This window comes from Apis mellifera, linkage group LG15 (genome assembly GCF_003254395.2).
Source record: "Apis mellifera strain DH4 linkage group LG15, Amel_HAv3.1, whole genome shotgun sequence".
Lineage (NCBI taxonomy): Eukaryota > Metazoa > Arthropoda > Insecta > Hymenoptera > Apidae > Apis > Apis mellifera.
The window spans coordinates 3,732,421-3,758,419 of NC_037652.1; the positions used below are offsets into that span (position 1 = coordinate 3,732,421).

At 22.9% G+C, this 25,999-nt stretch overlaps 6 protein-coding genes across 8 annotated transcripts; 4 read left to right on the forward strand and 2 right to left on the reverse strand.

Moving 5' to 3' along the window:
* The first annotated feature begins 1,994 nt into the window (after positions 1 to 1,994).
* Positions 1,995 to 5,196, forward strand: LOC411730 (mannosyl-oligosaccharide glucosidase GCS1). The gene is made up of 4 exons (XM_006560675.3): positions 1,995 to 2,141; positions 2,267 to 2,468; positions 2,650 to 2,840; positions 2,917 to 5,196. The coding sequence occupies exons 2-4, from the start codon at positions 2,277 to 2,279 to the stop codon at positions 4,961 to 4,963; spliced, it is 2,430 nt and encodes an 809-aa protein (XP_006560738.1). The 5' UTR covers positions 1,995 to 2,141; positions 2,267 to 2,276; the 3' UTR covers positions 4,964 to 5,196.
* Positions 5,197 to 5,887: 691 nt separating this feature from the next.
* On the forward strand, positions 5,888 to 8,776 carry LOC551438 (actin-related protein 1). Its single transcript, XM_623831.6, has 7 exons — positions 5,888 to 6,044; positions 6,356 to 6,420; positions 6,600 to 6,926; positions 7,042 to 7,351; positions 7,499 to 7,672; positions 7,790 to 7,852; positions 7,939 to 8,776. The coding sequence occupies exons 1-7, from the start codon at positions 5,997 to 5,999 to the stop codon at positions 8,080 to 8,082; spliced, it is 1,131 nt and encodes a 376-aa protein (XP_623834.1). The 5' UTR covers positions 5,888 to 5,996; the 3' UTR covers positions 8,083 to 8,776.
* A 616-nt stretch (positions 8,777 to 9,392) lies between these two features.
* On the forward strand, positions 9,393 to 17,382 carry LOC726728 (anaphase-promoting complex subunit 1). The gene is made up of 21 exons (XM_006560676.3): positions 9,393 to 9,582; positions 9,738 to 9,881; positions 9,968 to 10,282; positions 10,343 to 10,413; positions 10,505 to 10,617; positions 10,686 to 10,949; positions 11,021 to 11,408; positions 11,497 to 11,686; positions 11,758 to 12,163; positions 12,287 to 13,270; positions 13,355 to 13,596; positions 13,700 to 13,958; positions 14,029 to 14,532; positions 14,604 to 14,808; positions 14,913 to 15,233; positions 15,323 to 15,551; positions 15,623 to 15,828; positions 15,895 to 16,234; positions 16,377 to 17,022; positions 17,089 to 17,217; positions 17,297 to 17,382. Exons 1-21 carry the CDS (start codon positions 9,559 to 9,561, stop codon positions 17,380 to 17,382), a joined length of 6,066 nt encoding a protein of 2,021 aa, XP_006560739.1. The 5' UTR covers positions 9,393 to 9,558.
* A 650-nt stretch (positions 17,383 to 18,032) lies between these two features.
* On the reverse strand, positions 18,033 to 19,227 carry LOC726718 (rhomboid-related protein 4). The gene is made up of 2 exons (XM_001122441.5): positions 18,960 to 19,227; positions 18,033 to 18,877 (listed from the first exon to the last, which is right to left on the reverse strand). Exons 1-2 carry the CDS (start codon positions 19,080 to 19,082, stop codon positions 18,257 to 18,259), a joined length of 744 nt encoding a protein of 247 aa, XP_001122441.2. The 5' UTR covers positions 19,083 to 19,227; the 3' UTR covers positions 18,033 to 18,256.
* Positions 19,228 to 19,463: 236 nt separating this feature from the next.
* LOC726706 (F-box/LRR-repeat protein 7) lies at positions 19,464 to 21,890 on the reverse strand. 2 transcript variants are annotated; one of them, XM_003249685.4, is made up of 3 exons: positions 21,777 to 21,890; positions 21,569 to 21,692; positions 19,464 to 21,199 (listed from the first exon to the last, which is right to left on the reverse strand). In XM_003249685.4, exon 3 carries the CDS (start codon positions 21,184 to 21,186, stop codon positions 19,876 to 19,878), a length of 1,311 nt encoding a protein of 436 aa, XP_003249733.2. In that variant the 5' UTR covers positions 21,187 to 21,199; positions 21,569 to 21,692; positions 21,777 to 21,890; the 3' UTR covers positions 19,464 to 19,875. The 2 variants fall into 2 exon arrangements, with proteins under 2 accessions (XP_003249733.2, XP_016772141.2); XM_016916652.2 differs by having other exon boundaries at positions 21,569 to 21,689; positions 21,777 to 21,795.
* A 349-nt stretch (positions 21,891 to 22,239) lies between these two features.
* On the forward strand, positions 22,240 to 24,426 carry LOC551551 (pre-mRNA-splicing factor Slu7). 2 transcript variants are annotated; one of them, XM_016916653.1, is made up of 5 exons: positions 22,240 to 22,859; positions 22,930 to 23,201; positions 23,362 to 23,685; positions 23,811 to 24,108; positions 24,180 to 24,426. In XM_016916653.1, the coding sequence occupies exons 1-5, from the start codon at positions 22,632 to 22,634 to the stop codon at positions 24,393 to 24,395; spliced, it is 1,338 nt and encodes a 445-aa protein (XP_016772142.1). In that variant the 5' UTR covers positions 22,240 to 22,631; the 3' UTR covers positions 24,396 to 24,426. The 2 variants fall into 2 exon arrangements, with proteins under 2 accessions (XP_016772142.1, XP_006560747.1); XM_006560684.3 differs by having other exon boundaries at positions 24,163 to 24,289.
* The last annotated feature ends 1,573 nt before the right edge of the window (positions 24,427 to 25,999 follow it).

Below are 25,999 nucleotides of genomic sequence, written 5' to 3' on the forward strand. Positions count from 1 at the left end.
AATATAATAAAGGTTAACAAAAATTAAAGAACAAAATTTAAAAACATTTAAATATTTCTGATAATTATTTAAATTAAAATTATTATTGTTAATTTATGTAAAAATGTTATTTATATTTAAAGATTATTATTTATAATTGTTTTTTTTAAATGTTTATAAAATATATATTTTAATTGTTATAAAATCATATTGATTAAATCCTATTATGTAAATATTAACAATATAGTATGTTTGTTAATAATATATTAATATTAGCTCAGAGAAAAGCAATGTAATGTACAAAAATAATTAATAAATTATTTAGATTGTTAAATTTGCAGGAAAATAATCAAAAAAAAATTGCATTGTTATTATTCTTGGTTAGAAATAAAGATACAATATTTATTAATTTACAAATAAATTTTAAATAATTTTCAGAGAGAAGAAAAAAATTTCTGAATTAGAAAATTATAACAGAATTGTTGTTCAGGGTGAATCATATACACTAATGTAGAATGTATTATTATTGTTATAAAATTATTAATAAAAAAAGTAACATAATAAGAATTATAAAAAATATTATAGAATAGTTCATTGTACTTTAATATTGTACTTTATGCTAATGAAATTCCTATGTACATATAAATGTTTTTGATTTTTATATTATGTTTTTTTTTAAATATTAATTCTAGTGAATATTTTAATTTATTTTATTACTTTTCTATATTATAATTTTATAACAAAATTTTATAACAAAAGATCAAATTACATACTTTTATATAAAATAACGATTTTTATAACAATATACTTTATCAACATTTTTTAATTATTTTGTTATTTATATCTTTTTAATTTTAGATAATAGAAAACAAATATTCAAAATTATTGTAGAAAAGAAATATAATAAATATATTATTTGGTAAAAATGTTTCACTATTAAAACAGAGTATTATATACACACAATGATATAATAATTATTAAATAAGCTCTATTTATTATTCTTTTAAGTTGCAGTTAATATATACTGCATGCATGTAATGTATTGGCTGTGAAATATTTTATCGAATATATGTTGTAAACTAAGAGAAAATAATTATTCAGTTTTATTTGAGTTATATCTTTAAAAAAATATTTTATTGTTTACTCTTAGTATTTAAAGAAAATCTATACATTGCTAATATTGTATATATAATATTGTTTTAACAACATTTTTAAGAACAAATATACATACATATAAAATGTTTAAGATACTAAAAGTAAACAAATTACAAGCGTCTTAATTTATATATAAAGTATTTATTAATCCTAATATGAAATTCTTCCGATCATAATGCATTTTATTATCTAACCATTTTACACATATACTATATTTATTTAAAATTCAGATGGAAATTAAAAGATGGAAAGTAATATTATTTAAAAAAAATTACAATTAAATTAAAATTACAATTAAAAAAACTTATAAAATTAATATTAAATATTTCCATTTGAAAATTTAAACAACATTCCAATATAATAGCATTAACTAACTTAGCAATATTACTAACGAAAAGTATATATATATATATATATATGTATATACGACTATAAACAGTATAATTGTAAGCTCCTCTCCAGTATAATTATCATCTAATAGTTTATGTTTTATTTGTAATATATTTAACTATTGGATAAATAAAAATAAAACCATTAAATAAAGTAATTTTATTTAATTCATAATATTAATTTATTTAATTAATTTATATTTATTTAATATTAAATATTAAATATTATAATTATAATAAATTTTATAATTTGATGAATTTATTAATATTTAATTGTATTAATAGAAATAAAATTAATATGTTAAAATACACAATATTATTAATTAATGTAATTTATAAATAATTTGTAATATTATTTTTAAATTTATATTGGAGTCATTTTATCATTCCTTGATAAAATTAATGAAAATATGTAATAGCTTTATCCGTTTGCATAGCTTTTTTAACATGTTTTTCATTTTCCAATCTTTATTTAATATATGATAAAACTCATGGTCAAATATAACCTGTAAGAATACAAATGTATCGAATATAACGATGAATTAAGAATTAATTTATTGTTTATTATATTAATAGAAGTTTTGCTGTTATAATAAGAAATATTTTTTATTAATTGAGGTATTTATTATTTTCAATAATTTATTATTATTTTTTTAAATGATTTATATTTTTAAAATCTATAAATTATAAATATAATATTTAAAATAAACTATTATAAAATAATATTTATGATTTAATTTTAGAATATATAGAATGGCAAAAAATAAAATACAAGATAAATTTACAAAATTAAAAAATAGAACTATTAATTCAAAAAAAGAAAGTAAATTTAAGATGTCTATATTGAATATTTCCATTACAGTGTTATGTATTGCTATTGCTACTTGGTTTAGTTATAAAGGATATTTAGAAACAAGGGTAAATACTCCATATGATATAAAAAAGGTATTTATACTTTTGTTCTATTAGTTTTCAACTAATAGATAATAAATATTTTGTTTTGACTAAAAATTTATTTTTTTTTATTTTTATTAAAAATTTTATTCTAGTTTGTTATAAAAACTATTTAAAATTATTATATTATATTTATATATAACTAATATATAATTATATATGTTAATGATAGTTAGTTACAATCTCAGGACTGGATATCCCAGATAGATATTGGGGTACTTATCGATCAGGAGTTTATTTTGGATTAAGAACTCGAGATCCACATTCTTTAATAACAGGATTAATGTGGTATTTTCCACATTTGTTAAGGCAAGATGGTAGTGGTCTTAGACATTGGTGTGAACAAAATGATAAATTAGATAAGTAAATAAAATTTATATATTTATTTAATACATTTTGATAGTCTTTATAAAATAATTACATTTTAACATTTATTTAGATATGCATGGATGGAGCATGATGGAAAAACATTTGGTATTCAAGAAATAGTGGATAATTCAGCTATTTTAACTACTACATTTATTAAAACATCTGGTGGTAAGCATGGAGGAGATTGGACAACAAGAATTGCTGTAACTTCTAAGAATCAGATACAAAATGGTGAAGAAATATCATTACTTTTTTATACTGCCATGGAAGAAAATGTTAAAGGATGGATTAAAGTTAATTTAAGTGATGAAAAACAACTAACAAGTATTGAAGGAAATACCCAAAATTTGGGTTCATTTACTATAAATCTTAATATGATACAGGGAACTGTAGAAGAACACTCTTTTTTAGTAACAGTTGTCTCTGGCTTAAATGTTTTGAAAGAAACTGTTCTTCAAAATCTTAGATTAGCATCTCTCAAAGGATCATCAAAGAAATACATAGTTTTAGCAGGTGAACAAATACCATTATCAGCAGATGGAAAAAAAAAGGATGCAAACTTTATTGCAACACAAGTAACAGGAAGAATTCCTTTTGAAATTGAAATTAGTTATGAATCAGGTAGTTTTATTAATAGGGTTGACAAATTAACTGGTCAAAATTATGATCGTGCTCTAGAAATGCATCGGCAATTATTTGACGAAAAATTTGAAAAAGTCTTTAAATTAAGATCAAAAGGTTTCACAGAAGAAGAAATTAAATTTGCTAAAATGGCATTGTCAAATATGATGGGTTCTATAGGCTATTTCTATGGTAGTTCACAAGTACAAAGTCAATATACTAAAGGACCAGTGCCTTACTGGAAAGCACCTTTGTATACTTCAGTACCTAGTAGAAGCTTTTTTCCACGAGGATTTCTATGGGATGAAGGTTTTCACGGTTTACTTATCTCAATTTGGGATTTAGAAATTGAACTAGATATTATAAATCATTGGTTTGATTTAATGAACATAGAAGGTTGGATTCCAAGAGAAATGATTTTAGGTCAAGAAGCTTTAGCTAAAGTTCCAGAAGAATTTGTAACTCAAATAAATACAAATGCGAATCCACCTACGTTTTTTTTAACATTACATTTTATACTTAAGCATAAACAAGAAGAAGTATTGAAAAAACATTTTCAATTTTTATATAATTTGTATCCTCGTCTTCAAGCATGGTTTAATTGGTTTAATACCACACAAGCTGGAGATATATCAAGTACATATAGATGGCGAGGTAGAGATGGAACAACCAATAAAGAATTAAATCCTAAAACACTTACATCTGGATTTGATGATTATCCAAGAGCTTCTCATCCAAATATCGATGAACGACATGTTGATTTACGTTGTTGGATTGCATTTGCTGCTAATATTATGTATCAGATTAGTGAAATATTAAATCATCCAAGTAATAAATACCAAGAGACTTATCATTATTTATCTGATAATGATTTATTAAATAAATTACATTTGTCGCCACATACACAAACTTATGCTGATTTCGGATTGCATACAGATAAAGTATTTTTACGAAAATCATCTTCACCTTCAAGATCACATATACAGCCATCGGAAACAATACGAATTGTTATGGAAGATCCAACTTTAAGATATGTTGATTCATCATTTGGATATGTTTCATTATTTCCATTTATTTTACAAATTATTAATCCTAGATCTCCGCAATTAGGTAAAATATTACAAGATTTAATAAATCCTGATCTATTGTGGACCAAATATGGTTTACGATCACTTGCAAAGATATCACCATTTTACATGAAATATAATACTGAACATGATGCTCCTTATTGGAGAGGAGCTATATGGATGAATTTAAATTATTTAACAGTGAGAGCAGCATATTATTATTCCAATATTGAAGGACCATATAAAAATGAAGCAAAAAAAATTTACCAAAATTTGAGAAAAAATTTAATACAAAATGTTATAAAACAGTATAAAAAATCTGGATATATATGGGAAAATTATGGTGATATTCATGGAGAAGGTAAAAATAGTCATCCATTCACTGGTTGGACATCTCTAATTGTATTACTTATGGCAGAAATTTATTAGTTATAGAATTGTATTATAAATAATTTCATTTATATATATATTATTTTACTAGTAGTAAAATTAAAAAATATTGCTGGGAATATTTTATATAAATCAGGACTTATATAAAATAAATATTACTAATGTGAATATTGACTATATTATGCATACAAATGTGATAATATCTGTAAATTATTATAATCACTTATGAATATTTTTTTGTAATAAATAAAAAAATATTTTGTAACACAAAATATTTATTCATATACATATATCATAATCATGTAAAATTATCTATGAAATTTAATAGTAATTTTAATAGTGATCTCAAATAATATTATCAAATTGTATATTTTTTTGTATATTTTATATTAATTTTCTAATTATATATAATATATGATGATTATAAATTATTTAAATAAGTATTAAAATAAATTCTTAGTTCATATTTAAATTATGTAAGTATATTATGTAAGTATATTTTATATTTTTAAATTATAATAATTTTATTAAATATGATTATTGTATTTTCTGAAATTTAAGCAATAAGAAAAAACAATTTTAAAAATAATGTAATTAAATAAATTTCTTAAATCTTGGCTGTAAAAAAATAATATTAAAATATTGTAATATAAATTACTTTAAAAATAAAAATTTTGAAATTAAAATTTAAAGTAAGTGTGATTTTTTAGTAAGTACTTCATTAATACTTGTAATTAATACTTTTATTATGTATAATGATTTAATAAATATTTAATAAAAATTATTTTAATAAAAATTATATTAAATTTATACATATATATTTTTTAAGAAATTAAGAAAAGTATATAATAAAAAAAAAATTATTAAAAAATAAAACTTCGTTATCTACTTCTGAATTTGCTAACAAATTTGAATAAGCTATTGGCAAACCTGCTAGGAACTAGTAACTACTTTTATTTCTCTTAGTAAATAACTGTCTTTAAACCTCACCAAAGAATAGGTGTGCGACTGTGGGGTTACAGTTGTGAATTTGTATAGTTTTTACATAAAATAGTGAAATTTTTAAATAATTATGGAGCCATATGATGTAATAATTAATCAACCCGTAGTTATCGATAACGTAAGTAATGCATGAAAATTTTTTATTTTTAAACATTTTTTTTTCCTTTATATCGATGTGTCAAATTGAATTCTACCATAATGTCGGCTTTTAAGTAATGCTAATAATTTTATATTTTTTCTTTAAAATTATAATTATTATTTTTATCATATAATCTTTGTATATTTATTTTATATCAGTTTTATTATATTAATATTTTAATATTCAAATATATTATATGTATTAAAACTGATCTATTAAAAATACAATAATTGTTATAGTTTAAAATCAATAATGATTCAATGATGATACTATATAATTCATTTTCTTAGGGTTCTGGTGTAATCAAAGCAGGATTTGCAGGTGATCAAATACCAAAATGTAGATTTCCAAATTAGTAAGTATATATATAAATATTTTAATTCTATTATACTCCTGTAGAATTAATTGACAAATAGTAAAATATAATCAAATATAAATTCTTAATTTCTTAAATTCTTTATTTTTAATTAATAATATTGTTTAATCTTTAGCTCTATATAATATTATTCTAATTAATTTGATAATTTTTTCTAGTATTGGTAGACCTAAACATATACGTGTTATGGCTGGTGCTTTAGAAGGAGATCTTTTTGTGGGTCCAATAGCAGAAGAACATCGTGGTCTCTTGTCTCTTCGTTATCCAATGGAACATGGAGTTGTTACAGATTGGAATGATATGGAAAGAATTTGGTCTTATGTTTATAGTAAAGATCAATTAGCAACATTTAGTGAAGAACATCCAGTTTTATTAACAGAAGCACCTCTTAATCCAAGAAAAAATAGAGAAAAAGCTGCAGAAATATTCTTTGATACATTCAATGTTCCAGCATTATTTGTTTCAATGCAAGCTGTACTTAGTCTGTAAGTATTCAGTTATAATAGATTTATAATTTTATTTATGTTATAATGTTTTATATGTTTTAATAATGTTGAAATTAAATGAATAATGTTTTTATTATATGAATTTAATTTAAAGGTATGCCACAGGAAGAACTACAGGAGTAGTTTTAGATGCTGGAGATGGTGTAACACATGCAGTACCTATTTATGAAGGTTTTGCTATGCCTCATAGTATTATGAGGGTTGATATAGCAGGACGTGATGTCACAAGACATCTTCGACTTCTTTTACGTAAAGAGGGTATTAATTTCAGAACTACAGCAGAATTTGAAATTGTTAGAACAATTAAGGAAAGAGCATGTTATCTTGCTAGCAATCCTCAAAAAGAAGAAACTATTGAAACAGAAAAATTCCAATATATATTACCTGATGGAAGTTATTTAGAAGTAATAATTTATGTTATTTTTTAAAAATACTTTGTTATTTATTCTATTTATCTAAATAATTTGATTGACTATATATTTTAAACTTATATGAAAATTTTTCATGTAAGTTATATGAAAATATATTTAGATTATATTTCTTTATGATAGATTGGTCCAGCACGATTTAGAGCTCCTGAAGTGCTTTTTAGACCAGATCTAATTGGAGAAGAATGTGAAGGACTTCATGAAGTACTAACATATTCTATTCAAAAGTCTGATTTAGACTTAAGGAAAGTATTATTTCAAAATATTGTTTTATCAGGAGGATCAACACTATTCCGTGTAAGTATAAAATTAATGAAATTTTATATATAATATTTATATATAATAATTATATAAGTATTAATATATAAAGAATTAAATTTTAGAATCATTATAAATATTTTTCTTTTGTATTAGGGATTTGGTGATAGATTATTATCGGAAATTCGTAAAATGGCACCAAAAGATATAAAAATTAGGGTATGTAATAATATATAATAAATATTATTTCATATTTAATTTCTTTTATTATCTTATTTATAAAATGTTTAAATTCAAACATATAGATATCAGCTCCTCAAGAACGATTATATAGTACATGGATTGGAGGTTCTATTTTGGCTTCTTTAGATACTTTTAAAAAAATGTGGGTTAGTAAAAGAGAATATGAAGAAGATGGTATAAGAGCAATTCATCGTAAAACATTTTGAATTTAATTCAAGATGATTTATATCATGTCAAATAATTTAAGTACAACATATAAATAATGGCACAGTCGGCATCAGACTCGACATGTACCGTATTAACTAAATGCTCTTTGAATGCTTTTAATATTGCAATTTTTTTTTTAAATATTGCTTCAACTTCTTTTACACAAAAATATCCAAGGAATCATAAAATGTTCATATTCCATAAATTAGAATATAATACAAAAAATAATATAATAAAATTTACTTACTTATACTCAATAATTTATGTAAAATTTTTTACATGCAAATATTTATTTAGTTATAATTTTAAAATAAAATTTTTATTATATTTTTAAGCAATATTTTATTAAGATTCCTTGGAAATGTACATAAAAGTTTTCAAAGTTAGATACATTTTAACTTTCGAAGTTAAATGTACTTCGAAATAAAACTAAGTAATATGTTTAAGTAATGAAATCACTTCTTTTCAAAATATTATCTTTCTAAATTATAAATTTGTTTTTTTATACTATTTATAATTTTATATTTAATACAACAAAAATAGAATTTTATTAAAACAAATATAAAATGCTTTGATTAATAAAGTTATCGTTATAAAAAAAATAATGTAATTTCTATTTAGTATTATAGTAACAATTTTGCAAAGTATTTGTAAATATGTATGCTTTGGTAAAATAAATCTGTAAACTCTTTACATATGTACTGATTATATCAGTTTTTATGATGAAATAATAATTGCAAATTTATATTCTATATATAATTTCGTATATAACAAATACATAATAGAATATGTAATAACATAGTAGAATTAAAAAATTTTAAATTATTTGGTAGTAATTTATTGTAAAAATATTAAAAATATATTAGAAAGTACTTGAGTTTTTTTTAACAATCATAAAATTATCGAAATATTATTGTTTGTGATTATATTTTCTTTCTTTATATAAATATATTTTTATATTTATAAAAAAGATTTATAATTTTATTATATATTGATATTTATATTTTACACATTTAATTTATTAATTATATAAATTTTAATATTTAATATAGGCTATATATTTTATTTACACTTTATATCTTATTTTGTTTACTATCATAAATTATAAATAATCAATATTGTATAAATATAACAATATTTATATTGTTTATTTTTATAATAAAATAATGAATTATTATTGACACAATTATATCAATTAAATGTGGAAAATATATTTTTAAATAAACAGCATAATCCTTTTCAATTAAGAATTTAAGATGTTTAATTTTATATAAAATTTATATACGTATACATACCTATATAATAAATAAGTAATCGAATATGGCGATGCCTATGGTGACGCATCGTTTAGTAACATCTTATTTGCACAAATATTTTCAAATAATTTTAAGAGACAATTAAAATAAATATTGTTATATTGTTTTCTTATTTCTTAATAATTAGAATCTGCAAATCTGGATGAAACTAGGGAAAAAATGATCGCCGCCTCAGAACCGGTGGTAAGTTAAATATTTTTTAGGTTATGGTATAATTAAAATAATAAACATATGTAATTATAATTTTGAAAAGACTATTATTTTTTATTATTGAAAATATTTATTGATTTAAGTAAATAATTTACTTATTCATTTTCAATTTTATATATTGTTATAAGGAATATATTCCTGGTGGAAGACAAATAATTTTACGACATCCTGAATCAGCGACTAATCAACAATTATCAAATAATCAAACAGTTGAAGGAGAAAGTATTTTATTACAAAAATTTAGTCAAGTAAACATTTCAGAAACTTTACCAGTAAGTATAATCATTTTATATATTAGTATTTCAAATATTTAAAGTTTTTAATACATATAATTTTTATTTATTTGCTGTAAATGTAGAAAGAATTTTGGATTGTACGTGAAAATGATACATGTGGTGAAGAAGAATTATATTGTTCAGGCAAAATTGCAATTCATTCAAAGGGTAATCAAACTACAAGAATATTGCAAACAACTTATACTTGTGAAACAGATATTAAACATGCATTATGGTGTAAATTTCATACTAATATACCCGATCATTTAGCAAAAAGAAAAGAAATAGACGAGGAAGATTATGATAAAACAATAGAATGTATTTGTTTAATTGATTCATATACTCTTAAAGTATTTACCAATATTGGAGAAGATTATGTATCTAGTTTACAATTTCAGGTAATATTTTAACTAAATTTACTTATTTACTGAAATTTATAATTAAGTTGTATAATTTAGGTATCTGCTGTATGGGCAACAAAATATGGTATTTTGTTGGAAAAAACACAAGTCCCTATATCAGAAATAAGGTTTGTTTTTTATTTTTTAAGAAATTTATATATTGAAATTGCAATATGAATATTAATATGAATATAATATGAATTTTAATCAATTTTGTAGATATACATCATTGGAAGGAAATAGATTACAATTAAAAAATGATATAAATTTACCAGTAGTATTTTCTCTTACACATCCTTTAGATGAAATTTGTCCTGTACTTATTAAACATGGTATCATATAAATTTTATAATCCTTCAATTCTATAAAGAATATATTTAATGTATAATTTTATTTACAGGAAACATATCATATATGTATGATTCAAATCAACAAATTATATTTACTAGTTCTGAACCATCTTTGGCTGTGATATATGATACGAAGACTGGATTACATTCTGTATATAAAATACGTAAAGCTTCAATAGAAGAATGTCAAGTAGTTTGTGGAAATAATGATACTACTACTAGTATATTTAATCAATCAGCAAGTGCATCACCATTAAACATTGGAAATAATCTTTCCTATAAAAGTACAAATAAAGGACATTTAAGTATATTTGGTAAAAATGATATTTCTTATTTAATTCGAAAAAAATTAAAATTTTTATTTAACAATATATTTACATTTTAGGAGTTCCAAATCCACAATTTAATTTGGGATTAGGAATATCAAATAGTCCATTTGGTTCTCGAACATCTTATACTACTACTTGCTCTGGAGGTCCTTCACCTTCGCAGCAACAACAACAACATTCAAGATCTCAAAGTCCAATGGCAACTATTTCACGTTGTCAGTCTCCTACTCATTCTGCTTTTTCACCTTTACTTAGTGCACCTGCAAGTTCGATTATTCATCATACAAGATTGCAACAAATGACTTCTGTATTAAATCATACACAAAATAGTCTTCTAGGTAGCTGCAGTAATATACAGTTACAGGATGTTATATCATCAAGTAAACCTTTATATCCTGAAATATGTCTTGATCATGTATGGACTGAAAATGTTGGAATTCCAAAGTATGTATCATATTTTTATATAAATCGTTACAAATTTTTTTCATATTTTCTATTGCTTTAAAAAAATATAGCATTATTATTTTTTAAGGGATATTACATCTAGTCGAGCATCAAAAGTATTTTTGTCATCAGATTTTGTGGGACAAAACTACTTATGTTATTTAGTTCCACATAGATCTCAACTTTTTCTAGTAAGACTTGAAAAGACAAATAAACAACAACAAATTATTTTTGGCATGGTAACAAATATTATAGCAAAGGGTGCTGTTAATATACCAGTCAGTATTATTATTTCATACTAAATTAAAATTATTAGTAAACTTGTAATATAAAATGTTTTTTATTTTAGAATTTACATATAATAGCAATAATGGATTTATCAAATGGAGTGGTATTATATTCAGGTGTAACTTGTATTGGAAAATTACATGTAACAGGAATACTTCCAAATTTAACTGGATGTAATTATTTTTTATCTAATATCAATCATAAATTAGGTTCTCCTTTTCCACGACGAAGTTCCTTAATTTCTCAAAATTGTACTATTTCTCATGATATTAAATTTGAAGAAGAGTTACATTTATTAAGTCCTGTAGGTGGTAATTGTGCAAGGCCACCTATTTTGTTGGAAAATCCTTTAGTAGAAACTAATTTTCTCATTTTAAAAGAAGCAGTCGGAAATAAAATTACTTTAGAATATGGAAGTAAAAATTATTTTCGAATAACATTACCGACATCCAGTACCTCTCCTCTAGGTAAATAAATAGTAATAATAATTAAAAGTTATATAAATATTATTATTATTATTATTATTATTATTATTATTATTATTATTATTATATTTATTCTAATAATAAATTATTTTGTATTGTTTATAGTAACCAAATGTTTACAAACATTAAGAGGTGTTTTACAAAAAGATTTAGCAATGCAATTATTGGTAAAATGGTATGGAGCACGAAATGCTCCTGGACCTCAAGATTTTTCACCAGAACAAGAATGGTATCTTTTTCTTGTAGTTTTATTTACATTATTAGGATATGAAGTAGAAAAATTACAGTTAATTCAAACAAATGAAAAAGATCAACTTGGTGAACGCAATAGTCCTATAGTGGTATCAAAAAAACAGAAAACAAACAATTCTGGATCAAATGATGATTGGAAATATATGACAAATTTTATAAAAAATGGAAGTTCACAAATCTTTATTTCAAATATTCTTGGTCTTCAAAAAACATCTAATATATTTCAAACATCAGTATCATACATTACAGAATCAAGTAATACAGGCAAAATAAACGCACAATCTATTTTATTTCCATATTTTCCGCTTATTCTGTTTTCTTTACATCTTTTATATGAAGAATTAAAGTTAAATATTGTAATGTCAGAAAGTTTACCTTTACTTGCACAATTATTATATCAATTAAGTTTGGATTTAAGATTCGATATATATTCTCATCATTATTTTCTTGATTATCCATCTATCTATTATTTGAAAAATGCTACATCTCAAATGAAGGATACAGACTTGCAGAAAATTATTATACCAAATTATGTATCATCAAAACCACCAAATGTATTTGAAACATTAAATAATTTACTAAATGGAATAGAAATAACACCATTTCCTTATTTAAATCAAGTAAATCCGAAGACAAAAAATATAATTTATTTAATGGCACTTATAGCCAATGAAAATCAAGTTATTATACATGAAATCGATAAATTTATAAAACATATAATACCAGCTGGAAGTCGTATAGATTTTCAAGAAAGTGGAAATAAATTTGAAAAAGAAATATATAAAAATATTGAATGTTCTGCAATAGATAGAATAGTTTTATTATACCATGAATTAGGTAAATTTTTGATCATTAGCTTTAATCATCGTTAATTTTGAATATAAATTAAAAATTATATATTTAATTTTTTTATATTTATAGGTATGAATAAAAAGGATCTTGAAACATTACCTCCTGGTGTATCATTATTATTAAAAGATATAATGTACAGATGTAGAGAACGACCGCCATCAAATTGGCCAATGCAAGCTTATGAATTAGTAGATCGACAAGATTTATCTGAATTAGATAAATCACCTCTATCAAATCATTTAGAAAATGAAGGAAAAAATTATTCAATCAAAGATCCTGAACAAGATGATGGCATGGAATTTGATGATGCTGTATGTTTAATTGTGTATATATGTATATAACTATCAAAAATATTTATGTAATATTATTTGTTAAAATTAATTATTATAATTGATGTATTATAATGTTATATAGATATTGAAATTGAGATTTAACAAAGATCATAGGGTAGCAGAAGTTCGAAAACTACTAAACTCGTCAAAACCGGTAAGAATAGCAATAGTTCAAAGGCCAGATGTAAGTGATCATGAATTTATAGAAGAACAGGAGAAACATTTACATGCACTATGCACAAGAACAATGGCACTTCCAGTAGCTAGAGGCATGTTTACACTCAGAACTTCAACTCCTATTATTACAGAACAATTACCAATTCCACGACTTTGTTTAACTGGTATGAAAAAATAATGATATTCATATTATTAAAATTTTTTTAAAATCATAAAATGTTATTATATGTGTAGGAAAAGCACCTCCTCGTGGAACAACTGTAGAACTAGCTCATATAGATGTTCCACCAAATATGAATTTATGGCCATTATTTCATAATGGTGTAGCTGCAGGTCTTCGTATTCATCCAGATGCATCTAATATTGATTCAACATGGATAGTATATAATAAGCAACAACAAGGCGAATTTGGTATTGAACATTCAGGATTCTTAATGGCTCTTGGTTTAAATGGTCACCTAAAAAATTTAGCGCCTTTTAGTATGTATGAATATCTAGTCGAATGTCATGAGGCTACCAGTGTTGGACTTCTATTAGGATTATCAGCAACCCATCGTGGTACAATGAATGTTTCTATGACTAAATTATTATCTCTTCATGTAGAAACTCTATTACCTCCAACAAGTATCGAATTAAACGTTCAACAGAATGTTCAAGTTGCAGCATTGATGGGAGTCGGTTTAGTATATCAAGGAACTGCTCATAGACATATTTCATATGCTTTATTGTCAGAGATTGGTAACTACTTAATATAGAATTATAATTTTTATTTATATGTGATTTAATTAAATTAATTAAATTATTTAAAGGCAGACCTCCAGGACCAGAAATGAAAAACTGTATAGATCGAGAATCTTATTCTTTAGCAGCAGGTCTTGCATTAGGTTTAGTAGTATTAGGATGTGGAAGTGGATCAGATTTAGCTAATATACCAGATACTTTACATTATTATATGGTCGGAGGATATGTTAGACCTTTTACTGGAGCACAGAAAGATAAATATAAATCACCTAGGTGTGTGTGTGTGCGCGCGCGTACGCGCGCATATGTATTTATATTATAATAGAAATTATATATTTAAATTCTTTTTATATTTCTTCCTTTTTTTATTATTTTAGTTACCAAATAAGAGAAGGTGACTCTATAAATATTGATGTGACAAGTCCTGGAGCAACTATAGCTTTAGGTCTTATGTATTTTAATACCGGCAATAGAGCAGTAGCAGAATGGATGCAAGCTCCTGATACTCAATATTTATTAGATTTTGTACGACCTGATTTCTTATTATTGAGAATATTAGCAAAATCACTTATTCTCTGGAATGAAATTGAACCAACAAAATCCTGGGTTTCTAGTCACGTTCCTAACATCGTTTATAAATATAGATTACAAAAACCAACTTCAGAAATAGGACAGAATGTTGATTTGGAAACTATGAAGTAAGTATTTGAAATATTTATGCATATAGGAATATTGTTATAACATTTTTTTATACTAATTGTACTAATTATTATTAATTAAAATACAGTCAAGCTTATTGCAATATAATTGCGGGTGCCTGTATGGCTTTGGGTTTAAAATTTGCTGGATCTGCCAATAGAAATGCTTTTAAAACTTTATATAATTATACCCAAATGTTTACAACATTATCACATAAAACTATCGCCGAATTAGCAGGAAAATCAACTATTGAAACCTGTTTAAATGTTACTTTACTTTCTGCTGCAATTGTAATGGCGGGAACTGGAAACTTAGAAGTAAATTTAATGTATAATTATTCAACATTTTTATGTATATTAATTACTAATTTATTTATATTAAATTTTAGATCATGAGGATATGTCGACACATACGAACACGAGTAGGACCTGCAAGTAATGTTGTTACATATGGATCTCATTTAGCAACACACATGGCTCTTGGTTTTCTTTTTCTTGGAGGAGGCAAATATACTCTTTCCAACAGTCCTAGTGCAATAGCTGCGCTTATAATTTCTCTTTTTCCAAAATTTCCAACACATAGTAATGATAATAGGTTAATATCAGTATAATATACTTATTAAAATTGATTTATTATCTTAATAAATATTTTTATTATCAGATATCATTTACAAGCATTGCGACATTTATATGTACTTGCTGCCGAACCACGCGTAATTTTACCTAAAGATATTGATAGCAATCAATATTGTTATGCAATAGTACAATTAACATTTGAATCGGAAAAAGATGCTGAAGGACAAGATTTAATACTTCAGGCACCATGCTTATTGCCACAATTATGTAATATTAAAAAAATTGAACTAAAAGATGATAGATATTGGGAAATTATTTTTGAAAAAGATAACAATTGGCAACAGCTTGAAAATATGCTTAAAAAATGTGAAATGTTAGGTGTTAAGCAAAGAGCTGGTTGTTTACCATATATAGAAGATCCACATGTAATTATAATTTAGTTTTTTTATATAATATATATTTTTTATATAATTTTTTATATAATTTTATATTATATATAAAATTAAAATGCATTGAAATTTAATATTTTTTAACAATATTTATAAATATATTTTATAAATATTTCAGGGTTTTAGAAGTTTAATCGCTCAAACATTAACAACAGAAAATGTTATTGCATGGGCTGCTCGTCCTGAATGTGTAACTTCATTTACAAATGATAAAACAATTTTAAATATAGTAAAATGTTTCTTACAATTGCCTAAAAAAAATAAAATTAAAAATGAGATTATTATAAAAGTACAATCTTCTGGTAGCTCAATTAAAAATACTTCTGGATATTTATCTCAAAGTTTAAGTGATACATCCGAAAGAATAATATGTGATAGTTGGAATGAACGATATAATTCTAATGGAAAAGTGGAAATTATAGAATTATCTACTTTGAAAGATACAAGTTACTTATGTAAATATGAAGAACAATATTCTGAAATGTCAGAGTTTGAAAAATACTTTTTACATACATTTGCTATAATTGTATATGAATGTGTAATAAAAGATAAAGTTAATCTTCTTCCTTTATGGGTTAATTTAATAAAAAGTATGGAAATTATAGAAAAAAAACCAAATAGTTTTTCTATATGGCAAATAAAACTTGTTTCATCTCAAATGTTAAAAAAATCTTATACAGAAAATAAAAATCCATTACTTGGTACAGAAAGCATACTTGCAATGAAACAAAGAATTTCATATATTATGGATAATTGGGAGCGTGGTATGTATCATAGCTTTTTATATTAAATTTTTATTTCTTTGTTTTAATAATTAATAATTCTTGTAGAATTAGCACCACATATTAAATCTTACTTAAAAAATGGAAAAATTGATGGAAATATATCATTGTTACAAAAAATGTGCACATATTTCGTATTTTATGACATTCCATATAAAACGGATTACCAAACAATCTGTAAGCTCAATTGTTTTATTTATTGATATATTTTTATATTTATTTGTTTTTTATTATTGTTACTTTAACTTATTTTTAGTGTCATCATTATTAAATACAGAGGTAAGGCTTAAAATATCTAATGTAACATTGTACAAATTATATAAAGTATTAAAATCAAATTAATTGTGTTATAATTATATGAATAATTGAAAATAATTTTATATAAAATGTTCAAAAAAAAAAAAAGATCATTGAATTAATTTAAATGAATTTGACAAAATAAAATATATAAACTTATAATTTTTATTAATCTATTTAAAATTTACATAAAAATTTTATTCAAAAGAAAGTATTTTTTGTTTATAATATAATGCATAAATATATATGTAATGATATTTATAAACATAGTATATAAATGAATTGACAATATAATTAATAAAAAATTAATTTATTATTTTATACATTATAATAAATATTATTTACAATATAAAATAATTTTGAAAATATCTTTATAGTTCTTTTATATGTATATAAATATGTATATAATTTGTAAATAATTTTAATAGTCTTAATTATATGTTTTAGAAAATATGAATAGATAAGTAATTAAAAGGCAAAATTATATAATACCATTTTAATATACATAAGTATTTAAAAATGTATATAAATGTTTATAGAATTTTTTTAAATTCTATAAATTTACAAATTTTAAAATTTTTTAATAAAATTTTTATAACAATATAATATTATTATTAACTTTTCAGTCGCGAACAATTTTTTTAATTTTTCGTATGGGATATTTTTAAATTATATATTTTAATTAATTACATGTTAATTTAAATATGTTATATTTTATGTAAAAAAAATGTGTAAAAAAAACATTTCAAAAATGAAAAATTTTTGGATTTGATAACTTCTCAAAGCTAAGATATCCTAAAAACTAGATAGATCGTGATAATTAATTCGTAAAATGAAATAAAATAAAAATCATTTGAAACATTTTAGAATCCGCATCTGAAGAGTTAAAACTTTTCAATTTATAGTTTTAATTCCAAATTTATCTAAATAATGAATTGCGTCGTCTATAAAATTGTTCTTCATGTATAATAGGAATATTGGTTATGATATATATTATATTATCAATCATTTCACCAATAAAAGTATAACAATATAAACAACCAATCAAAATACCCCCAAGATGTCCTATAAATGAAGATTGTGGAACTAAAAGATGAATTAAAATCAATTCAACCCAAACAGCAATTTTACTAGGAACTCTAAGTCCTCCAACATCATGAATCCTATCATATTCTTCACAAATTACAATTACTTTTAATGCAAATAAAATAGAAGAAAATCCAATAGCACATTGTACATAATATCCATAATCTCCTGTTAATTGCATTAAAACATAACTTAATCCTATATACATAGTACTACATCCAAATGAAAGAATAGTTAATAAAATAACAAAATTCATTGTTTTATACATAGGTTCTAAATATGAACCTTTCAAGATTAAAGATACCATATTATAGTACAAATGCATATCTGAACCATGTTCAAAGTTTGATATTATAAAAGAATTCCAATCATGATATTTAAATATTTTTATTGCTGATATACATACTTCTTCTGCATTCCATGGAACTTTTATGAAACCAATGTAAAGTAAAACCTAAAATATTATTATTTATAATAATTACATTAACTTATTAACTTCATTCATAAATTAATTAATTATTTATTATTTTGAATACTTGTGCAATAATGGTAAGTAAAGTAGCTGGTGGAATTTTATCAATACCAAAATTTAAAGCCTGCATATATAGCAAATAAATGCCATATTGCAAACCATGTTGTCTTCTTTGGATAGGTCTCATAATTCAATATTAACTTATAAACGTAAAATTTTTTTATTAAATACTCAAAAACTTCATTTATATTCTGAATCGTATGAATGTTTAAAAGTAGATTTATTTTTATGTTATAGGTTATAATACATATACACACAAAAACAAAATATATGTATATCTTACTATATAAAATATTCAAATTGTATTATATATTTTTTGCTTTATAATAATAAAAATAATATTTATTTTTATTATTGCAATGAAATAAGTTTATTAAACATATTACTTCAACAAATAAATACCGCATTGATTAATTAAGAAAATATAAATCGATTTATATTATTCTTATATTTTGTCTTAAAATGTTATTTTATTTACATACGAATAAATAATACATATGAATTTGTGAAAGTATTAAATATTTTATTTTATTTTTTTAAATTACATCCATATCTTAATATTTATTTAAAATTATTTTTTATGAAAGAATTATATTAATATATTTTTTGCAAATTGATAAAAGTTAAAAAAAATGTTTATTTATAAAATAAATATACATATTACATTGAACTTTAATATTAATTTTCGTATATTAAGTTATAAAATCAATAAATAATAAGAAATGTTTTCTTGCATATTACAAATCACACAATATATAAAATATAAACGATGCGTATCATACACATGTATGCATATATATATATATATATATAGATGTTAGCCGTCTTTTTACAAATTGGTATCTAAAATACTAAAATATATAAAAATATTGTTAATAAATAGATTGTAAATAATATTAGCAAAAAATAGTTTAAAAGACTCAGCTTGAAAAACCAGGATTTGTGTGTTCTATAATGCATCTACGGCAATAATGTTTTACTGCTCTGTATCCAACCCATGTAACTCTAGAACATTCACCAATATTGAGTTGTCTTAATCCTCGTACATAATATGCTAATGCTTCTAATCCAGCATCTGTGACACGTTCACAACCACACAAGGATAATTTTTTCAAATTCGGACAACCAGTAGAAAGGGCTTCAAGAGTTGCATCACCAATATCACATTTTCCTATATCAAGAGCTCTTAAACGTGGACATCCACGTGCCAAAGCTAACGTAGCACTATCACTAAGTGCTTCACAGCCACGAGCATTTAAATATCTCAATTTATAACAATGCCTAGCAACAACTAATAGACCAGCATCTGATACACGATCACATTTCCCTACTGAAAAATAACGCAAAGATGGGCCAAGACGTGCTGCTAATTCACGTACTCCAAAATCAGTGATTTTTACACAATCCGAAACAGATAATTGGCGCAAACTGCCACAATAAGAGGCAATTGCAATAAGAGTTGCATCAGTTATACGCACACATCGTCGTAAGTACAAGCAAGCAAGATGTGGCATGCGAGACAATGTCAATACTAAGCCAGAATCTTCCACATCATGACAATCACTAAGATCTAATGATTGTAATTGTAATGTAGTTATTCGACTACATGCTCTTGTTATACTAATACATCCTGTTAAGTCCAATTCTTTTAGATGTATGCAATTATCTAAAATAACTGTCACATTTGTGTCTGTAACACGTCGAGAATGTCGTAGAACTAATGAAGTTAAGCTTAAAAATGGTAATTGGGCAAAAATTCCAGTTAAACCAATAGCACCTTCAATTATTAGACGACGAATATATGTATGACATCCTCGTCTAGTTAAGGCATTTAATGCAATTGTTGCATTTTGCGGATATCTTATTTCTACTTCTTTCCAAAGAGATGGATGCCATGCTATTTCCCAAAGACGTCTGCAAGTTTGAGCAATGGAACATAGATCTCTGGTACCCAACCAACTAAATATCTTCAATAATAAAGTATCATCCAATTGACACAAATCTGTTACATAAATGCACTTTTGTTGCAATAAAATTTGTTGTCTAATTGGAACTGATATAATAGTTGATGCAGATGACGAACGGCAAGCATTATTATCTAATGTATGATATCCTAAATCAATAGTATCTGATGTTGGCCTATATAAACCAATCTTTTGGGATGAATATGAAGTTTCAGAATTGTCCTTTTCCTCAAAGGATGGAAGCAAAAGTGGACATGATCCATCCATTCCATGCTCTATTCTGTATTAAAAAAGAATATTATTCTGTTATAAAAAAGAAACATATTTCCAAATCGCAACAGAATTCATTAAAAATTATTTATATTTTACAATTTTTTCAATTTAATTATTTACAACTTCTTCATATTTTACAATTTTAATATTTTTTTAAATTTATATTTTATATATTCTAATGATATTTATATTTCTATAAGATTTAATATTAAAAAAAAAATTACCAAATAAGAAATGAAAATAAATGTTAAGAATTGAAAAAACTAGTTTTAACATTAGAACTTAAATTTCGCGGGTATGTTGATAATCAATTAATCATTTTATTAATTAAATAACGCAAAATGTGACGAATAAATTTTAATAAATATTTACTTACTATTATGCAATAAATAGAAAAATCAGTAACAATACGTAACATTACGGAACAATATCGATCTATTTGGCACTGACTCCATTTTGATCATATTCCAATTCTCTGAAGCAGCTGGAGATTGTAACTACTTTATATAATAAAAATACAATATATTAATATTTTTAGAAGTATTAATTAATATACATATATTTTAAATTACTTAATTACATACTTAAAATTAAAAATTGTAGCGAAAATATTAAATTTGAAATATACTTAGTTATAAAGCTCCAATACTATCGATAAATTTCCACTTTTTAAATAGACCTTTTTAAGGTGATTTCCATTAGTCAAGTTTATACAATTTTTTTTAATATAAATTTAATTTAAAAATTTTTACATTTACAATTGATAATAATTTATAAATTTTTGTATACTTTTTTATTTTATTTTTTTGACATATATCTTTTTATAATTTGCAATGAAATAAAATAAAAACAAAATAAAAATACAAATTGTAGGACTAGTTTAATATTAAAAAATTATATGAATTCTATACTATAATGTTTATTATAAAATACATATATAAAGTATACAAATTTATATTTACATTGCATTACATTAATGGAAATATATGTATAATATAATCATTATGTACATATAAAATTTTGTAAATCTACCTTAAAAAATAGATCTTGAATATACTTTATATAGATATACTTTGTAGAATATATTTTATATTTAAATATAGTTAATATTGCCGAAAAGGATGTAAAATTCGATATGGAAAAAATAGAGCGGAAATAAACTAGAAAAAAATTGAAGATTGCCAACTGAACTTTGATTTTTCAATTAGTTTGTTCTTCTATAATCTATTATAATCTTCTACTTTTATAATCTACTAGATTATAATCTAATGCGTGTCAAATGCGAGTGTTTTCCAATAAATTATAATATATTATATCATATATATTATATATTATATATTAGATTATTTCTAATACTTTGCTTAAAACATATTTACAAATGAAAACAAATAACATTATAATATTAAAATTAATTCAACTATTTTATTAATTTTATCAAAATGGCTAATACTTTAGCTAATGTACCTGTGTCAAAAATTATAAAAAATAAAAGCAATTTCGAAGATGAACCAAAGAAAAAAAGTAGAGAAGATTGGAGGAAAGCGAAAGAATTGGAAGAAGCAAGAAAAGCTGGTACAGCACCAGCTGCAGTAGATGAAGAAGGCAAAGATATTAATCCACATATACCACAGTATATTAGTGCTACACCATGGTATTTTGGAGCTCAAGTATGTATTGATTTTTACAAAATTGATTTTTTTTTGTAATAAAATTAATACTTATAAATAATTCTTTAAGGGACCTACTTTAAAGCATCAAAGACCACAACCAGAAAAACAAAAAAAATATAGTGGCATAAATGAGTGGTACAAACGTGGTGTAGATTCATCTAAAATAGCAACTAAGTATCGTAAAGGAGCATGTGAAAATTGTGGAGCAATAACTCACAAAAAAAAAGAATGTATGGAACGTCCACGTAAAATAGGTGCAAAATATACAAATGCAAATATAGCACCAGATGAGTTTACTCAACCAGAATTATCTACAGATTATGATGGCAAAAGAGATAGGTAATTTTTTTAGGATTAAACAAATAATTTAATAATATAATTTAATAATAATAGATATATTTAATAATAATAGATATATTTTATATAATATTTTTTTTTAATTTGTAAGATTTATTTTATAATAATATTTTAAATATATTTATTTAAAATAAATATGCAGATGGGCTGGTTATGATCCTTCACAACATAGAGCAATTGTTGAAGAATATCAAAAGATTGAAGAAGCAAAAAGACAAATGCGTGCAGAAAAATTAAATGCAGAAGGAAATGATGAACAAGATTCAGATAAAGATGAAGATAAATATGTTGATGAAGTTGATATGCCTGGAACAAAAGTAGATTCTAAACAACGTATTACTGTTAGAAATTTACGAATTAGAGAAGATACAGCAAAATATTTAAGAAATTTGGATCCAAATTCAGCATATTATGATCCTAAAACGAGATCTATGCGTGATAATCCTTATGCTGGTACAGATAGAGAGTATGTATTTATATAAATTATTTTATAAATTTGTTCACTTTTTAATATAATAAATAATTTAATAAATAATAATATATAAAATATATTACAAATTATATTTATTTTTAAAAATAACAATTCTATAGGGTAGATTATAAAGGTGAAAACTTCGCACGTTTTTCGGGAGATACACAACGACATGCAAATGCACAATTATTTGCATGGGAAGCACATGAAAGAGGTGTTGATGTTCATTTGCTCGCAGAACCTACGAAATTAGAATTACTTAAACAGGAATATGATAAAAAGCGCGACGAATTAAAAGATAAAACTCGTGAAAGCATAATTAGTACATATGGAGGTGAAGAACATCTCAATGCTCCTCCACCTTCTCTTTTATTAGCACAAACAGAACAATATGTTGAATATTCTAGATATGGAAAGGTATGTATGCATATATATATATATTATTATTGAAGATAATTATAATCATAATAGTTATGATTTAATCATAGATTATTAAAGGACAAGATAGACAAATAATTAGATCAAAATATGAAGAAGACATTTATCCAAATAATCATAATTCTGTTTGGGGATCTTACTGGCATACTGGTAAATGGGGATATAAATGCTGTCATTCATTTATAAAAAATTCGTATTGTATAGGAAATGCAGGTAAAAAGATTGTTGAAATGATAATAATTGATAGGGATGAATCGATACCATGAAAATATAAGATATTATTATTCATTATTTATATTATATGATTCAGTACTAAAATTCATTCAGTATCAAAATAAAAATATCAATATTCAAATTATATTTTTTTAATTTTAATAGCCAATATTTCACATGATCAATAAGTAAGAAAATTAAAAAAATGCTATATATGTGGATATCAACAAAATAGTATGAATCAATTCAATTTGAATACAACAGTTATTTATATCGTAAATAAAATACATATTATATTTTATATATTTTTTTTATTTAAATTTATTTAAATATTTATATATAATTTAATATATAAATTGTATAATAATATATATATTAAATATATATATAATAAATATATAAACTATATGACATATATGTAATATAAGATATATATAATATAATAATAAAGATTATAGATAAATAAAATAATTTAAATAGCAGAAAAATAGCAGAAAAGAAATTAGCAGAAAAAGAATTAAAGAAATAATAACAAAAATATTATTATATATATCTAATACATAAATAAAATTAAGAAATAAAGTAAATAATGTGATTTAATTAAAAAATAATTGTTTTAGAATTTTTTAAGAATAATATGTTTTCTAGATATTTATTTAAAATTTCTTAATTTTTAGTAATTGTTACTTCTACCTTTGAAAACAATCTTTTACAAGAAATTGAAGCAATAATCATCAATAAAAAAATTCTAGTTTAGATATACAGTAATGGAAATATTAATTTTATTCTCATTTTTCTAGTATAATTAATAGTGATGTGGCTAATGAACAAAGAGAAGAATATAAATACATAATCAATTCATCATTTTATTTATTATTAATTTTTTTTTTAATTTTTTATTTAATTTATAATTGTGAATAATTTCTTATATTTTTAGAGATCATATTCTAAAATTTTTTCCATTTCTTCTATCTCAATATTGCACAGGATTACTCCCTTGCAAATATTTGCATGTTTAAAATACACATTTTTAAAATAGACTCCAAGAAATAGACTTCAAATACATTAATATATTAAATAATATGTATCTAATTTTCAGCAATTTGGATCTCACAAAGGTTCTGGAATAAGTATTGAATATTTTTTTGATTAAATTCTTGAATTTTTTGCCATTTTACCATTTATTATTCTCTGCATTTCATGTCCAGATTTTTTTAGAAATTTAAAAAAAAATTTTTTTTTATTATATAATATTTGAAATGTAGATTTCTGGGATGGGATATAAATTCTGAATTCACAGAAAATGTTTTTCACCAGAAAAGAGTAAAGATTTAATTCATCAAAATTACATGATATGTACAAATCGTTTATATAAATAATTTTCAAATGGTAACTTCTGTCGATTCAACAGCAATATCGATTCGTATCTTCAGTCTATCAGCTTAGTGACAAATTTTTTAATTTTAATTAAAAAAATTAAGTAATTAAATTTGCATTCATTTTGAATTACAATTTCATTTCGAATTTGAAAATGATTTTGAAATATTGGAGGAATCTTATTCTTAAAAATTATTTAAAATATAGTTTGACTAATGATTCTTGATTCACTATAAGTTTAATAAATTAAGCGCTAAGAAACAAGTTGATTACTGAAAAT

What these genes read in the sequence shown, in the direction of transcription:
- LOC411730 (XM_006560675.3), top strand. Translation starts at nt 2,277, where the DNA reads ATGGCAAAAAATAAAATACAAGATAAATTTACAAAATTAAAAAATAGA. An exon ending in CTCCATATGATATAAAAAAG is followed by an intron (nt 2,469 to 2,649) that starts GTATTTATACTT and finishes TGTTAATGATAG; the next exon opens with TTAGTTACAATCTCAGGACT. An exon ending in CAAAATGATAAATTAGATAA is followed by an intron (nt 2,841 to 2,916) that starts GTAAATAAAATT and finishes ACATTTATTTAG; the next exon opens with ATATGCATGGATGGAGCATG.
- LOC551438 (XM_623831.6), top strand. Translation starts at nt 5,997, where the DNA reads ATGGAGCCATATGATGTAATAATTAATCAACCCGTAGTTATCGATAAC. An exon ending in AACCCGTAGTTATCGATAAC is followed by an intron (nt 6,045 to 6,355) that starts GTAAGTAATGCA and finishes TCATTTTCTTAG; the next exon opens with GGTTCTGGTGTAATCAAAGC. An exon ending in CTGATGGAAGTTATTTAGAA is followed by an intron (nt 7,352 to 7,498) that starts GTAATAATTTAT and finishes TCTTTATGATAG; the next exon opens with ATTGGTCCAGCACGATTTAG.
- LOC726728 (XM_006560676.3), top strand. Translation starts at nt 9,559, where the DNA reads ATGATCGCCGCCTCAGAACCGGTG. An exon ending in GAAAATGTTGGAATTCCAAA is followed by an intron (nt 11,409 to 11,496) that starts GTATGTATCATA and finishes TTATTTTTTAAG; the next exon opens with GGATATTACATCTAGTCGAG. An exon ending in TCCACGACTTTGTTTAACTG is followed by an intron (nt 13,959 to 14,028) that starts GTATGAAAAAAT and finishes TTATATGTGTAG; the next exon opens with GAAAAGCACCTCCTCGTGGA.
- LOC726718 (XM_001122441.5), bottom strand. Translation starts at nt 19,082, where the DNA reads ATGAGACCTATCCAAAGAAGACAACATGGTTTGCAATATGGCATTTAT. An exon ending in TACTTACCATTATTGCACAA is followed by an intron (nt 18,878 to 18,959) that starts GTATTCAAAATA and finishes ATAATATTTTAG; the next exon opens with GTTTTACTTTACATTGGTTT.
- LOC726706 (XM_003249685.4), bottom strand. Translation starts at nt 21,186, where the DNA reads ATGGATGGATCATGTCCACTTTTGCTTCCATCCTTTGAGGAAAAGGAC.
- LOC551551 (XM_016916653.1), top strand. Translation starts at nt 22,632, where the DNA reads ATGGCTAATACTTTAGCTAATGTACCTGTGTCAAAAATTATAAAAAAT. An exon ending in CATGGTATTTTGGAGCTCAA is followed by an intron (nt 22,860 to 22,929) that starts GTATGTATTGAT and finishes TAATTCTTTAAG; the next exon opens with GGACCTACTTTAAAGCATCA. An exon ending in TATGCTGGTACAGATAGAGA is followed by an intron (nt 23,686 to 23,810) that starts GTATGTATTTAT and finishes ACAATTCTATAG; the next exon opens with GGTAGATTATAAAGGTGAAA.